General features: G+C 40.7%; 1 protein-coding gene across 5 annotated transcripts in view; it reads right to left on the bottom strand.

Moving 5' to 3' along the window:
• The window catches only part of Fars2 (phenylalanyl-tRNA synthetase 2, mitochondrial), a 403,608-nt gene that overhangs the window by 280,481 nt on the left and 106,048 nt on the right, over positions 1-17,079 (bottom strand). For all 5 annotated transcript variants that reach the window (XM_055595241.1, XM_055595240.1, XM_055595239.1 and 2 more), the window contains one exon: positions 3,769-3,900. In XM_055595241.1, the coding sequence (XP_055451216.1) occupies positions 3,769-3,900 (132 nt within the window). The remainder of the gene's footprint in view (positions 1-3,768; positions 3,901-17,079) is intronic.

Below are 17,079 nucleotides of genomic sequence, written 5' to 3'. Positions count from 1 at the left end.
GGAGGAGATGAGGGAGGGAGGGCGGGATTAAAGGGGATGATGGTGGGAGCTACAGCTGGGATACAAAGTGAATAAATTGTAATAAAAATTATATTTAAAAAGAAAGAAAAAATTAAATGCACATTTAATTATTATGAGGTTTTCAATGGAGACAGACTTAATATATGTAAATATAATAATAAAAAGGTATTTAAGAAGGAAGGGTATGTAATATTCCAACATGAAAAGCTTCAAGAAAGAATTATCATAAATGAAGATGTATATCTCACTATCTTACAGGGAAAAAAAGAGTAAATCTTCTGCAAAACATACCACATGTAGAAATAACCAAGTAACAGTTGTAAAAATGAGGAAAAATTGACAGAGTTAAAGGACAAAGCATAGAATTCTATAATAGAAGCAGGTTTTCCCCCCCTCTCATTTCTGATACAACTAAGAGGAGAAAATCAGCAGGCACTGAAAAGGTGAACAACACTAGGCAATTACTTGGATGTCACTGATATCTATAGAACATTCTACGCTAGATTTATTTTCAAAAACAGAAACATGTCCACACAAAGGCTTTTCCACAAGTATTTACAGCACCTTCATACTTAATTGCCTCAAGCTGAGAGCAATCTAAGCAGGCATCAAAAAAAGAATGGGTAAACAGGTTGAAGTGTGTCTACCAATGGAACCCTATTCAAAACAAGCAGCAATGAGCTGACACAGTACTGACCAATACCTTAAAATAGGGAAAACTGAAAACTGCTGAGTGCTAAGTGAAAGAAGACATATGTGAAGAACACATCTGACCAAATGACAGCGTTTACTGAACTAGAAAGGAAAAGCTGAAAATGGAGCAGGTATCAGTGGTTGCAAAACAGGGATGGGGTGGGGCAGATCACAAAAAAAAAAAAAAAAATCAAAAGCAAATATGCTATAATAAAAAATATTGTTTACCTTACTGTGGTTATAATATCACCTACACCAAAATTAAGGGCATTCAATTTAACCCAAACACAGCATTTTCAAAACATGATGGGAGTTTGAGAGGTATCAGTTCATGGTTAGTTGGCTCAGAGTTTTAGACCAGGGGTACCATAGCACACTATGATAAAAACATGGGGCAGAGTATGCAGGTAGGAGACAAGAATGAGCCTAAATCCCCTTTAAGGCCATGTATCCAGTAACCTAACTTCCTTCCAATATACCCCACATTCAAGAGCACCAACCTGGGGACCAATCTTTTAATGCATGAGCTTTGGGGGACTCCCTAGATCCAAACTACTATGTTGTGTTTTTACAAGGAAAGGGTACTTTTAATTAGTTTTATAACCTCTTTGTCTAATACCCTGTGTGGCATTTTTAAAACTGCTGTTACACAGTTTGTCTAGTATACCTCACAAGCCAAGGCTGTATCAAGGCTGATGCCCTTTAAAAGCTGATCCACTTAGATCACTAACACTATACCATGTAGAGACTACAGAGATGAGCTATCAAAGTGGAGCAAACAAGAAACAGACTCCCATTCACACAGGGAAAGCACACCAGGAAGACTAACTGGCAAGCAGCGGTGACAGGCGACAGACATAATTTCCGGGAAAGCTTAAGCTAACTTACCTCGAGACTCACTTGGCCAACCTCTGGAGCCTGAGTGCTCCATCCTGAGAATTCTTGACAGAATGTTGCCTACGCCTTCCTCTTCCCTTTCACGGAACCTGCTACTCACCCTTGTTCCAAACACCACAGGGTGCCATTACCATTTTTACATCCCTGTGTCTCAAAGGAACAATTCTGATTCTATTTCCTATTAGGCTTAGAAAGACCACTAGAAAAATAGGTGCACAAACAGGCAGACAATAATTTTTAACAATGCAAACTGATAATGAATGGATTTACAAAGGTTTCCCAAGAGTACATTTCATAACTCAACAAGGAGGCAAGGAGAAATTATACGTCAGAGTTCTCTAAAGGAACAGAACTTATAGAATGAAAATACATGGTAAAGAGGATTGATTAGAGGGATTTACAGACCAGTGTCTGGCCAGTCCAACAATAACTATCTCCTGATAGAAAGACTAAGAATCCAGTAGTTGTTCAGCCTACGAGGCTGGATATCTCAGCTGGTCTTCAGTCTATGTTAAAATCTAGAAGTAGGTTCTAATGCCATGAAGGAATGATGCAGCAACAGGACTGATAAACTTGCCAGTGAGAGTGAGAGCAAGGAGGCAAAATTAGAAAGCTTGCTTTCCCCATACCCTTTTATGTGTGCTGCCACCAGCAGGTGTGGCCCAGATTTAGGGTCATCTCACCTCAAATGATCCAATGAAGGAAATCTCTCACAGGTGTACCCAACTGCTTAGGTTTTAGTCAGTTCTAGATGTGGTCAAGTTGACCACCACAATTAGCCATAGAAGCACATCCTGTGTTTTAAGCTTTTTCCACCACAAACCTTCCTTTTCTGCCTTGGCCTACGTTATGATCTTCTAAACCTCAGAAGGCCTCAATGAATAATAAATTTGTTGCTGACACAACCGTAGCCACCCCTCATCCCTGGTGATAGTTTCAGATGTTTGTATTGCTTATCCCATATGAAGAGACAGAAGCAACCTGAGTCATCGCAGTGGGAAACTAGTATTGAGACATGACGCAATATTGTCCTAAAAACACCAGGGAGGGGGGTAGTAAGCCAAATCATCAGGAGAAGTTAGTATGACAAACTCTTTCTGGGTTCTTAGACACTAACTTCAAGTTCAAGCAGCATATACTACACAGACTTCCTTTTATAATATCAACTCTCCTTCCATTGCTTTAGTCTCCTTCTCTAAAATACTTAAGTTTCATGCATACAACTTTGCAACAACTTGATTGTTGATAAATGGCTCTAACCGTTAGCGAAATTCTGGATGTTGCAACATGGACAATTGATCTCTACTGCACTGGTAATGTGTGTCAGACTGTTCCTTAAATACCTTCATGCATCACCTCAATGGCTTTTGATATAGGAACTTTACAGATGGCATCTTTCTGTCCACTTCAACTACAAGAAAACCAAGGATCACAGGACAAGCAAAGTGTATTCAGCTGTTACAGAGCAGAGCTTCAACAATCAGCCTGGGTTTCTATACACCCACTCTCAGGCTCTAATTCCAACCTTCATCCCTGTTAGTTTTTCATACATGTAAAAACTGTCTATGAGGCATTTGTCTCTGTGCAGAGGGCCCCTGCTGATGGAGGGCCCTCAAGGAAAGCCAGTGGAAAGCCATATGAGAGATTGCCATGTCTTTCTACATTCCTTCACCTAATGGCAATATATTCATTGACAGTGGGGAGCAACAGGGGCCTGTGTGGTCTTTCTTTGTGCTGTAGTGTAGTTATAAAATCTCTCTTGAATTCTGGCTACTAAACTGAATGCAATAAGAACAAAAGAGGATTATATAGTAGCTTTATTCTTGAATAGCTGGGAAGATGAACTGCACTCATGTGACACATATCTCAAAGCCTTTGGGGCAATTAGAAAGCGAGTACGCACACACATACATGGCCCCAAGGAGTACAGACTCCTAAGATCCAAATCTAGCTTTCAGGAGCTGACAAGGGAGATCTCCAAAGATAACTCATTTGCAAAATGAGGAGTGACAAGCACAGCCTCAGAGATGGGTCTCCTTGGGCATTCTCGGAGAGGATGGTGATGCTGCCCCGCTAATTTAACTGTTGGTGACTATGCAAATGAGGCCACATGAGAATAGAGGGGTCCTCTAGGAAACCTGTGGGGTTCTTTCTTACCTGAATTGACAAGCTGCTGTTCCATCACCCCACAGCCAAGGACTTCAAGCCATTCTCCATGGAAGTTGATCTCCATTTCGAAGGATGGATGAGTAAAGGGAAAGTAGCAGTCCACCCACCGGACCTCCAGACCTGCAGAAACACAGAGGAAAGGCATGCTGAGTCATAAGGCAGAATACCCTCATTTGGAATCAAATTTGCCCTTCAGCTGACATCAGTTGTAATGTTCTGAATATAACAAACAGCAAACAAACTAATTTGCAAAAGCAATAAGGTGGGGCGAGACAATGAATCTTAAAACTTCAGAAAAACTAGACATGTCTTTCTAAAAACAAAAACAAAAAAATCTTGTGCTGTTTCAGGGCTCTCTAAAAGCAAATTAGCCCAAGACCATAGAAAACGAGGTGATTCTGGTGGTTTCTCTAAGTGACTGTGGCACTTTAGAATTAGAGAAACTATACTTCACTAGACTTCCCTCCAAATCTATATATCAATGATGAAATAGCAATTCTGAGATATCCTAAGTTCAACTGCAAAGGCCTAAGGACGGTATACAAAGAAAACAGAGAGTGAACTAATTTACCTGTGTACGGGGTTCCCCTTTTTGGGTAGATTTTGAAATTATTGACTTGAAATCCATCCACTATCCTCCCTAACCACAGAACACATATGAACATTCTGAGCTGTTAAACTGACCAATCCAGAGCAGCAAGATAGATGTTCCTTACAGAATGCTTTCCAAGCCCAAGCCCTCTTTGTCTGACATAATATTATCCTTCTACACTACAGGTCTTCCTCACATTTCATCATCAAAAAATGCCCTTCTATCTGGCCCAGTGGGCATCATTCTACTAGCTCTCTATTCCTGCTGCTGACAGTCTAAAGAATTTACTATAGAACCTTGTCTGTACTCTGGCTAAAATCTGCCAAGCATCAACAAACCCTTGACTTCAGAGATCCCCAGTCTCAGAGTTGTTTTCACAAGTCGCAATGTCTATCTGAAGAAAATGGGACCAACTTCCACTCTCTGAGAAGTACATGTTGGAAGTTTTACAAATTTATTACTAGCTAACAAGAAGTTAATAAAATAAAGTCTTTTTTTTTTTCAGATATCCCCCACTCCCTTAATTTTATTTTATTTTTATTTTTTTATTTTTATTTTTTTGTTATATAAGTTCTTTTTTTTATTGTTTGTTATTATTAGTTACATTTTACTAACTCTGTATCCCAGCTGTATCCCGCTCCCTTATTCCCTCCCAATCCCACACTCCTTCCCTCAGCTTCTCCCTGCCCCTTTCCAAGTCCACGGAATGGGGAGGACCTCCTCCCCTTTCGTCTGGCCCTGTTTTATCAGGAATCTGTTTTATCAGTCCTCCTCTGTGGCCTAGCAGAACTGCTCCTCCCTTGGGGGGTGGGGAGTCAAAGAGCCTGCCATTGAGTTCCTGTCAGAGATAGTCCCTGTTCCCCTTACTATGGGAAACCATTTGGTTATTGAGCTACCACGAGCTTCGTCTGAATAAAGGTTCTAGGTTATATCCATACATGGTCCTTGGTTGGAGAAACAGTTTCAGAAAAAAAAACCCTGTGCCCAGATATATTTGGTCCTTGTGGGGCTCCTATCCTTTCCCTGTCATACTAACTCCCCTTCTGCCGAAGGTTTGGTTATAAGTCTTAGTATCTGTTTTGAAATGCTGCTTACTAGGGTCTTTCAGATGCCTTCTGCGGTAGACTCCTGTCATACGTCCAATGCACATCTCATTTGTCTTTCTAAGTTAGGATTGATCATCTTACCTCGTGTCTGCTTTCTTGTTTATCTCCTTTAGGTGTATAGACTTCATTGTGTTTATTATATCTTGTCTTTCAAATTTAAGTAAAATATTTAAAAATACCAAGCATTTTTCCTACAATAACTGACAAATATACTTAAATATCAACAAACAAAAAGCAATACCTACAAAATGTCAGAATTGATCTTCAATATGCAATCAGAAATATGGTACTTTGGAGCAATGATCTTATTATTTAGCAAAGAAAAAAATTAATGAAGTCAAAACAATGATGCCTGAGAAGGCCGGAGGTGACCTAAAAGCAGAGAGCAGATGAAAAGCCAACTATTGGCCTGATGACCCTATCAGGAACACAGAAGACACACAGTCATCTGATTCCTGTCTCTCCCTGGGACGTCCTTGTCTTCCTCTTTCTGACAACTCCACAAAAACCAGGCCCTGTGAATTTAAGACACGCTATTTTCTTGCTCAAGACTATCTGACTTTGAACCCTGGGAGACCTAGCAATTGCTTCTACCTTCTGAGCACTCACTATACCTCTACAGGCCTGTTTCACAGAGAAAGTCTACCTAGCCCAAAGTCACACAGCTATGGCAGGAGACCAAGGCAAACCCAGGTCAGCTCTATTCTAAATCCCTAAGCATAACAATTTCAACATAATTCCCTGACCATCAATCAACTCGAGATAGAAGCCAGCAGTGAAGGCACAGCACTTAGAAGGCAAGGCAGGAAAACTATCCACAAGTTTGAAGCCAGCATGGTATACACAGCAAGTTTCAGGCTACATGGTGAAACTGTTTCAAAACAGTAATATAAAATCATATGGAATCAAAGTTAAATGACACAGCGCCTTTTCTGTGAAAGTAGAGTTTTCTCTTCATTCCACTCAACTTGATATTTTTCTAGTTACCAGATGTCTACACGCTGAGTAAATTTTGTTACAATGATTATTCATTTCCTTTTCTATTATATGTGTGTTTGTGTGTGTATAACAAAAAGACATTATTCATGGAGAAAGTACACAATCTGACAGATATCAACAGATGTATGTATACACATGTGACTATGTAACCACATTCAAGTTAAAGGCAGACCCAAGAATACAGACACACACCTGTATCCCTGATATCTAGGAGGTGGAAGCAGGAAGAAGTCAAGTTTAAAGCCAGTATGGTCAACTTAGCAATGTCTGCAAGTCAGCTGCTAAGACCAGAGCAGCTAAGGAGAAGCTGTATGTGCCAGCAATTGCTTATCTGCAGCTGGACTCAAAGAAGGGCTGCATACAACTGTGCACTTGTGTAAGACCTACAAACCCCTAGAAATATTTCTATTAAAAGCACAAGAGACCATCCTGCTAGCAAGAAGTGTGTGAAGTCTCCAGACAGAGAGCTGTCGATGGGTAGACAAGAAGAAAAAAGCATTTTATGGCCCTTGTAACTCCTGTCAGATAGCACAGGTCATGTAATGGAAGCAGTTAATGAAACAAGATAGGTGTATGTGGATTTTTATAGTTGGGCTGCATTCTACCAAAAACACACTCCAGGTTTACATCATGATCATTACCACATAATTATTACCTAAGTGCCTTTAACATGTTAAGAGGATTCTACACAAATCAGTTTTATTCTGTGACCTTTAAAAAACAAAACTGTTTGAGCAGGCTAACTGAAGTTCCACTTATATACCTGGCAATGGAATGTATAGATCTCACCTCAAAAGGAAAAGAGAAAAGGTTATTCTTAGGCCAAATATGAGTGATCATGATCCAGAAACACAGATTCAGATGACCTCAAATACCATGTTCTAATGTGAACATAATTTCATAATATTTACATAATTACAGAAGCAAAGAAAGGCCTGCATCAACGTACTTCCCAAATACAGAAGCGGAAACATCAGGTAGGCAACTACAGCAAAGTGTGGAAATCTCCACTGTAGGTTTCAGACTCTATCGAGGACACTCTTAGCTCTAGGTTTGGTGGAATCCTGTAGTCTGTGAAGTTAACACCTTTCAATGGGTTTTATGTGTCAGTCAAAGTAAACTAACTATATGACACACACGGGTGAGCAAAGTGGCCATTACAGGGGCTGGAGGTAACCCAAGGTACTATGGCTCTGGATTGCAGCATTCCAACTCCCCATATTCAAGGACTTTCTAGCCAGCCTTAACATAGGTGTAGCTGTACTCTGGGGAGCACAGATTATTAGCTTTATATTTTACACTTCGAATGTCATGAGCTCCTACTGGTCTGAGGCAGAAGCTTTAGAGCATCAGTAAGCACTCAAAATAATAACCAATGCCTCCCCTGTAGAGTCTCAGGGGAACAGCACCTCATGGAGTCAGGGGCTTAGGTGTGACTACATAGAGGGGTAATGGCAGCAGAGAAAAGGGAGGAGGCCTGAGATTTCTTGCTCCAGGACTCCTCTTATTTTAAGGCTTCAGCTTTATCATTTCTTCTATAACTATGAAGGGAAAGTTTCTGTTTGGACTAAAATGTTCTGTAACAGTGAACAAATCTGTAAGGCTTTTCTCGCACTTTACATCTTCCCTTGCTCTTTTAGGCTTAAGGCCCAGGCCACCATGATCCTCAGTTTCTTTTCCTCAATCACCCTACAGGTGTCTTTTTCAGCAGAAATGAAGGAAACTGCTACACACTAAAGCCTGCCTAGAGCAAAGCACACCGGGGCAGGAAAGCCAGCCAAAGCCTTACAAAGGACACAAGAATGAATGCTAGTGATCTGTATAGCAGAGCCTGTGGGGTGCAACAGAAATTTCAGAAGACACAGATGGGCCAAAGGTATGCCTACTGAACAGAAGCTTGAATGTGTGCACTATCTTAGGTCCTGTAAAGGTCCTTCTGACCCTGCAGAGGACGTTGAGCCCCACGCCATCCATGTCCTCTGCTCCACCAAGTCTAAGCGCTTTCTTGGTTGCTACTTTGGCCTTCTTTACATAAACAAAGGCCCAAATCTTCCAAAACTCACTTTTGAGCAGGCTGTGGCTCAATTTCAAACCTAAGCATTGATTATAACAATGGAAATGATATTAGTTAATATATAATATTGGCAAAACTGCCATATTTTCTTACATACTTTAACAATTTAAACTGTTACTTTGACACATGAACAATGGTTATTTTTAAACACTGCTAACAGAATCATTTACAGAAAATTTAAGACATTAGTACTATTTTCCTCTTGGTTTTTGTCACACACTTTCAAGATTATTTTTTAAGTGATTTATTGGGTGCTTCAGTATTTGCACCAAAATATATTTTTTTCTTTGCTTTTATTCATGACCTCAAAATTCCTGTATCAACTCCAGTGTTAAAAGCACATTGGCATGCTTCCTATATTAATAATAAAATATTAATAACTAGCTGAAACTATGGTTTATTTCACATGTCAAGTATCAGAAGTAAAACTATCCACCCAAAATGGGATGTTTGGGGCTAAACATGTCCAAATCACACAGATCAGATAGCCACCAATCTAACTGAGGTACCTGAGAAAAATTGATCTGTATTGTAATATAGCTCCTGCAAAATCATGCCCAGGTTTTTTCTTTCTTCTGTCTTTTCTCTTGACAAAGAGGCATGATACTTTACATTTATAAATAAAGCACAGGGATTTTCATATCAACTTCAAAGCTCTGTGCATATAGGCTGTTGTGCAAAAACATAGTCTTGAACTTTCAGACCAGAGTCAAGAAGAGAAGGACCATTTCACAATTATTGCAGTCTTGAGTTCAAGTCTCCAATTTCAAAGGCAAGTTCATTCATCCTGTGGGTCCTACTCCTCTATCTCCACGTTGTGTGAAGACAACTATTATGCCCAGAGGTTCTGAAGAAAAGCACCATGGAAGGCTTGTACCACAGGATACAAGCTCTCTGATTAGCTGTAGACAGAGTACAAGGAGTAGGGTTGTGGAGTTAAAAGAACCTTTGAGGTACCTATGGAACTGTGACAATGACATGAATCAATGGAAAAAGGACCATAAGAAGTCCAGTTCTTTGTCACCCCTGAGAGGCCACACACATTGCCTACACACTGCCCCAGAAAGCAGGGAATCAGGAAAGGCTACACCACAGCCCACCCAGGGACCAGCCTCCCAACTGCTATATTCTTAGCAAGACCACCTGGAGATGCAGTGTAGGAGTAGGTGGGGCACTTTCCCTCTTCCTTTGCTAGCGTTTCTAACACCTTGACGGCCACACTGTGAGCATCAGTACAGTGGTCCTTCCGTTCTTCTTCCTCTCACCTTCGCAATAGATCCCACACTTCAGAAATAATCACATTCAAGTTCCCTGAGTAAAGACTAAACAGATTCTCCTGCTAGCTCCTAGACCCATCATATTTAAAACGGGACTCTGCTGAGAGCCACTTCCACAGGCAGTAGAATCTAAATGTGAAGGGCAGCCCAAACCAGAGCACATAACAAGGGTTTCCTAAATCCTTCCAAGGCCTACTAGAGCAAATAATTTTAAAGCTGACTATATATATGCCACTAATCTCTGTGGTGGCATTAATTTTCCAATAGCTCTTTGCTCTGTGGTGCCAGGTATAATTAGTAAAATGCAGCTATTTAAAGCAATGGCTCTGACTGCTTTCTATCCACCAGAGTGAAGGAAGGTAGAATGAACAAGACAGAGGATATACTCTGGATGAAGATAAGCACCTACAAAGTGTCACTGGGTTGGCAAAATGGCTCAGCAGGTAGGAACACTGGCCACCAAGCCCAATGACCAAGTTTGACCTTCCAGTCCCCATAACACTCCTTCCAGGTGTCCTCTGACCTGCACATATGCATTGGGACACACATATATACTTCCAAGTAAATAAATGTAACAGAAATATTTTTTTAATTGGCAGTATGCTAGAAAACCAAAGGGTAGCCACTGACAGAGGCACCTGGCAATTCATCTCCCCTGCTTCCCAGGAATCCCATAGTCCTTGACCAGAGTGTGCAAGAATGAACATGCAGGCCATGCTTTTCAGACTTCTCAGCGGTGTTCTACTTTAACAATGTTCTTTTAAAAATACACACACACACACACACACACACACACACACACACACACACACATATCTTTTCTTGGTTAGATAATACAATGACAGGGTCCAGAATCAAAATACTCTAGCAGGATAAATGCGACTACACACCAGGCCTTCAGTGAGGAGTCTGGCTCTGTCTCCTTTGCTCTCCTGAACCTTTACAGTAAACTTACAATTTCCTTTAACTGCCAAGGGTAAGCACATATGACCATTCATTTCAATTTTCCATCTTTTCTTAGATAAAAGCAGAATCCTAACCATATCATCCCTCACGCATTGTCTTCGTGCTGGGGCCTCTCTGCATGAAGCAGATACTCACTCATCCCCTTCCTTGTTCCTCCAAAGTACTGCATATGGCTATCTCATGTCCACAGGAGCCCCTAACTGATATGTGCTTACAGCATACACAATATTTTGCTATTCAAAACAATGCAACAACAATATAACCTCCTGGGCCCAAGAATAAGTGCTTCTAAAACTAGAATAAGTATTGCCAGGTTGTCCTCTTTAGATAGGACATAATATTTTACATTGACAATGATCTCAATGCTTTTCATAGAAGCTAAGAAATACAACTAATGAATGGTAGTGTCAAATTGGAGTTCTGGCCCCAGGTGAATATCCCAAGAGCTGCTGGTAAAAGGCAAAGATAAAAACAAATAAATAAGAGGGGGAGGGTGGGACCGAGAGGGGAGGAGGGAGGGGCTTATGGGGGGATACAAAATGAATAAAGTGTAATTAATAATAATAATAAAAGAGAAAAAACAAACAAATAAATAAAAGGATAGATAGATAGATAGATAGATAGATAGATAGATAGATAAGCAAATAAATAAATAAATAGATGGAGGGTGGAAGGGCTTAGTCTGAGTGCCCTGAGGCAAGTGATATAGCCAGTGTGGACAAGAGCCTCAGGTTCCTGCTGCCTCCACAGCCACTTGCTCTCTGCATGCAGCCCTTGTCTCTCTCTCCCCTAGCAAAAGAAGAGTGTCTTCCAGAATCAGCAAGTGTGTGGCAAATGGTTATGAGAAAGAGAAGGCACGTTTAATCTCTGAAGCATCCTCGTGGGAATATGAATGTAAATTCCATTTCCAAAGCAACAAACCTCATTCATAGCATACCCTTCATCCCCACCTAGGACCTCAAAACTTGCAATGTCCCCACTGTAAATATTTAGTACATCCACATAGACACTTGCCAGTGACTCCAATACTGCAGTGTGCTAAGTTGGGTAAGTCATTCCTACCACAAAGCCTACCACGAAACCATGGCATAGGCCCTTTGGTGCAGATCTCTCCAGTCACACACCAGATGCTAGTGCTGTGTCAGCCACAGTGATCCTTCTGCAAATGCATGTACAGAATAACAAGGAAATATAAGGGCTAGCAACTCCCACACCACTGGTGATGGTGTGGCTGATACCACAGCTATCAGTCTCCTTCGTGTTGGAAACCAGTGTTCAAGGAAACTACCCTGGGAGCTCTTCACAGAGTTCCTTTAGATTAGGGCTAGGATCTTCAAGATGAATTCATTTCTCCAAATCAACATGAGAAGAGAAATCGCTACCAGCATTTTAAATACTGAGTATGAAGTCAGAGATGCTAGGACCGGTGACTCCATGGCTGCTTCCGACACAGCAGAAGGAAGAACCTAACAGTACTCTACTTTGAGGTAAGCACAGGCTCTCTGAGTCCAATGTTCCTCCATATTGCAGACTTAACTTCACTCCAGAATGCAAATCTCATCACAAAGGCTACAGGCGGCACTGTAGCTGCCAAGAACTACACAGACCTATCAGATCCCAGCTCCACTGTTTATACTTTACCATCTTGGTACCTTAACTCATTTAAATGGCAGTTTTATGAAAGTTTAGTAAGAAAAGCATGGAAAAGGCAGAGCACAGAGCCTGGATGTTGGAAGATGCCATGAGTAGTTTTCAGTGAAAACAATAGAAATAAGGCTCTGGAGTCCACCTCCTTATAAACTATAAAATGAACATTTCTAAACAGTGTGTCCCCAATGTAAATGGCTTTTGTTGTCCAGTTCATAAATATCAGGCACCATGTACATATGCCTTCTCTCACTTCCTGCTATACTACCTATGAACCTCAAAACACAGCAATTATTATTCCCATTTTATGGGTAGAGGAAACAGGGCTCACACTACTGTAACGTTTCCAGACCAAGATTAGCACCAAGTATGACGGACAGCAGCCTCCCATGCTTCCTTCCACTAGAGCAGAAAGGAAAAAAAAATGACATTAGCTCAGCTTTCATCCAAAGAGTACTTACAAGGCCAAGAATGTGGGATGGGTCCTTGTTCTAACTATCAGAAAAGAGTGACAGATAAAACAAAGATGAAGAGAAAAAAAGACATAGGCTAAATTCAAATCTAGAGAAACAACACCAAGGGACAGAAACAGGAGAAATCACACACACACACAGTGTGAGGTCAGACTCTAGGTCCACAGCCAGGAAAAGCTATGAGCTCTGCAGATGTCATACTAATAGCTTGGGACAGAGGTGTGCTAAAAGCTTCCTCAGAGCAATAGGATGAATTCAATGGTGGTACAAAAAGGATGAAAAAATTAACCACCCAAATGCAGTCTGGGGCTGTGGCCCTGAAGAGCTGTAGGTTTAGACAAGGCAAGACACTGGATCCCCTTCATGATCACATAAGTGAAGCAACAGGTTCTTAAATCATGTTCTAGATCACAGAAATAGAAACATAAAAGTCTATGTCAACGATTGTTAAGGGATTGTTTAGAGAATAATAACAGAAGAAAAGCATTTTGCTTAGGGAATAATTCCAAGAAGAAAAGATCTGTACATACAGAGTACAGAAGCAACTTTCTACAAAAAGGTCTGACCCATGGAAGGTTGAATCCCAGGTGCAGGATTCATGAATATGCAGGACAAAAATGCACAAAGCAAAGCCATTCAAAGCAATGGACACTGGAAAACCAGGAACACTTACCTCTTTTTTTTTTTTTAATATTTACTTATTTTACATATGTAAATACTCTATCTGCATGCCAGAAGAGGGCATCCGATCCCAGTATAGATGGTTGGGAGGAACAATGTTGTTGCTGGGAATCGAACTCAGGACATCTGGAGGAGCAGACAGTGCTCTTAACCTCTGAATCATCTCTCCAACATTTATCTCTTTGAAATGAGACTTACTTTCCTCTCCAGGAGGAAAGCGGAGAGCAGGAACACAACAGCAATCTCTCTAGACACAGCTGGAAGGCTGGACAGCTTAAGGAGGGTGGAGTTCGTGGGATAGAGCATAGCAGGAAGGAGAGACACAAATTGAACAAGCTCCGTGGGAACTGCAAAGCATCAACATCAATGAAATGTTAACTACTGTGTGTACACAGAATAAGCCATCTACAACTAGGAATTGAACTATACAAAGGAATACAGGAAATGACATTCCCACAGGAACAAGAATGGTACCAGGACCCACGAGCCAAATGGAAAGACCCATAATGCACTGGTTATCTATCTGGCACAGTATTCAGCAAAGCACTGCATCAGTAAAGGGGAAAACAAAACCAGTCGTATTCTAAACACTCTCCCAGTCTTGCCAAAGAAAGAGTGAAAAGATCATAAATGGATGCCAAAATAAGCTTATGGGGACTGAATAGAAACACAATTACCCAGGGCATCACAAGGTGAAATGAGCAATGCTGGTATCACATAAATAATCACCAGGCATTCAAAGAAGAAAAATGTAGGTGGAGAAAAATCAATAGCAACTTAGCTTGAAATGGCAGGTAACAGATTTAGAGACCAAAGACGTTAAAACAAATATTATAGTGATATTCAATATATTCAAAAGCTAAAGCAAAACTGAATATTAGGCAAATACTGAGAAGGCATTTAATTAGGTTCTCATCACATCATGAATGTGATAAAAAAAATGTACAGGACAGGATTAGTAGCAAAAGCTGATCCTACAGAAGAAAAGAGGGGAACTTGAAAATAGAGCAATAGGAAGTATCCAACATAAAACAAACTAAAACAGGCAAAGACAATGAATGGAGAGGAGAAATTCTACACGATAAAGGACTTATAACTAGATTCCCGAAAGGGAGGGAGTGATAGAGAATATCTGAATGCTGCTGTCTGACTCCCATGGTGATGTCCTATTTCTGTTGAGCACTCAGGTGGCATGACGCAAGGCAGGTCACATCAACTCCACTGCATAGCGATCCCAAGCCTTGGAAAGACTAGACACATTGGACAGTTTTTGTTGCAAAATAATCCTGCTGTGAACTACAACCAAGCTACAATGAGCACAGTCAAGTCAAGACTGCTGATTGCAAAGGACGATTTGTTACTTCACTATCTAGGAGTAGTATAAAAACAAGTGCAATGGTATAGATGAGAAATGTATCACCACAGGCCAGCAATTCTCAACCTGTGAGTCGCAACCTCTTTGGGGGTCATGTCTCAGATATCCTGTATATCACGTATGTACACTATAATTCATAAGAGTATCAAAACTACAGTTATGAAGTAGCGACATAAAAAAATTTCTGGTTGGGGTCACCATAACATGAACTGTATTCAGGCTCACAGAACTAGGAAAGTTGAGAACTACTGCCACAGACTCATGAATCAAAAAACTTGGTGCCTCGATTGGGGACACTGTTGAGGGAAGTTATGGAATCTTTAGAAGGTTCAGCCTTGCTGGATAATGTGCATCAGTGAGGGGAGTCTTTGAATGTTTATAGCCTCACAGAGCTGCCTGCTTCCTGTGTGCAGCTGAGATGTGATCTCTCAGCTTTGTGCTTCTCCCAGCATGCCTCCCTGGCACTGTGGACTTCTAGCCCTCTTCAACAGTAAGCTAAAATAAATTCTTTCTTGAGCTCCTTTTCATCAGGCTATTTTATCACAGCAATAGAAAAGTAAGAAGACACCCTCTTAAAATCGGACCATAATAGTCAGCAGGTTTAAAGGCAATTAAAGAGAAATGATTAACGGATTTTACACTAAATTCAATTTTATGAAAAAGTAGAAGAGTAAGGGTAAGAGTAACCTCAATCACTTTCACTTCCTTTACACTAACAGGAGTTTATGGATAGAGAAAACAAAACAAAATGTTCAAGCCATGCTGTCTTTATTACCATTACCTCACAGTCTCACTCTGGACTGGGTCACTGTTCACAGCACAGAGTCCTAGAAGGTTTCAATTGAATGGGACCATATATTGGTTCCTACGCACAGCTAACTGGCAAGCAGGATAGCTGAGGGGAATCAGTGCCTGTGGACGGGCAACACAGTAGGGAAGAGGTTCAACACCACGGTAGGGATGAGGTTCAACACAAGAGGAAGAACACAACACAATCAGCCTTGAACTTGTAGAGGTAGGAATAGCTATCAGAACAGTACCACTGAAGACACTCCTGCCAGTCTCAGGCTCTGGACATGAGAAGGACCATTCTCAGGCAAGAGGGCTGGCTCCTGGCAGCTAAGATTATCTCCTGAGGAACTGCTGGCTGGAGGCTCCTTGTACATCAGGAAAAGGATCGTTGGAGATGTGTTTCACAGACCACCACACGCAGAGAGAAGTGTACTCCCTTGTGGGGACATCCAGATCGACAGGAGAGTAACACTGCCCTTCTTTCCCTAGACTTAGTCATCTAAATGGCACCATGTGAGAAAGCAGTGCTCTACTGGAAAACACCAATGCATGTCAGACAGTGCTCTGGGAAAAAAGGCTGTAAACACCAAAGGATTCAAGAAATTAAAATCCTAAGCATCCTAAATCCCTACCTGACCTACTCTAAAAGAAATGATCACCAGGCAGGGTTCAAAATATATAGAAAGCAGTAGTAATATGGAAAACAATGATAAATTCCACAAGCATAAAAAGTCTAAAGCGTTATTTTATTTCTTTCTAATTCTAAAATGATAACTTCTCTTATAACTGCCTTAGGATACTGGTACAATTGAAATGTTAGCAGAAAATAATAAACCACATTTGGAGATGGGGAAACGCTGAAGTTAAAGCTGCTATAATAACTACAAACTGCCACAAGAACAGGACGTGTTCTAATTTTTAATTTTTCTTTTCAAGTACAAAGGAAACCAATAATATTAAGTGAGGGGTCTAGGCCATATGAACAGATATAAAAAAGTCTTGAGGAGTATGTCTGAGGCTGACAAACTGTGCCCATTAATTAAATGTAGAATGAAAAAAGTTTGGGCTTTTATGTGTCCTTTAGAACCCAAAATGTAGCAAACAGAAGCTTTGCAACAAGCTGACCCAGGACAAGATGGATAAGAAAAAAGCCAGAGGGCAGACTATAAAGAAAGGCCCACTTTAATTAGATTGTCTATTTTTACATCATAAATTCCATTGTCTCAATCTCAGAAATAATATTAAAATGACTGATAGCTCTCATTTACAAACACACACACACACACACACACACACACACACACACACACACACACA

Source organism: Psammomys obesus, unplaced genomic scaffold (genome assembly GCF_907164565.1).
Source record: "Psammomys obesus unplaced genomic scaffold, mPsaObe1.curated_primary_1811, whole genome shotgun sequence".
Classification (NCBI taxonomy): domain Eukaryota; kingdom Metazoa; phylum Chordata; class Mammalia; order Rodentia; family Muridae; genus Psammomys; species Psammomys obesus.
Note: the sequence above shows the minus strand (reverse complement) of the source record. Positions and strands in the feature narration are given on the sequence as shown.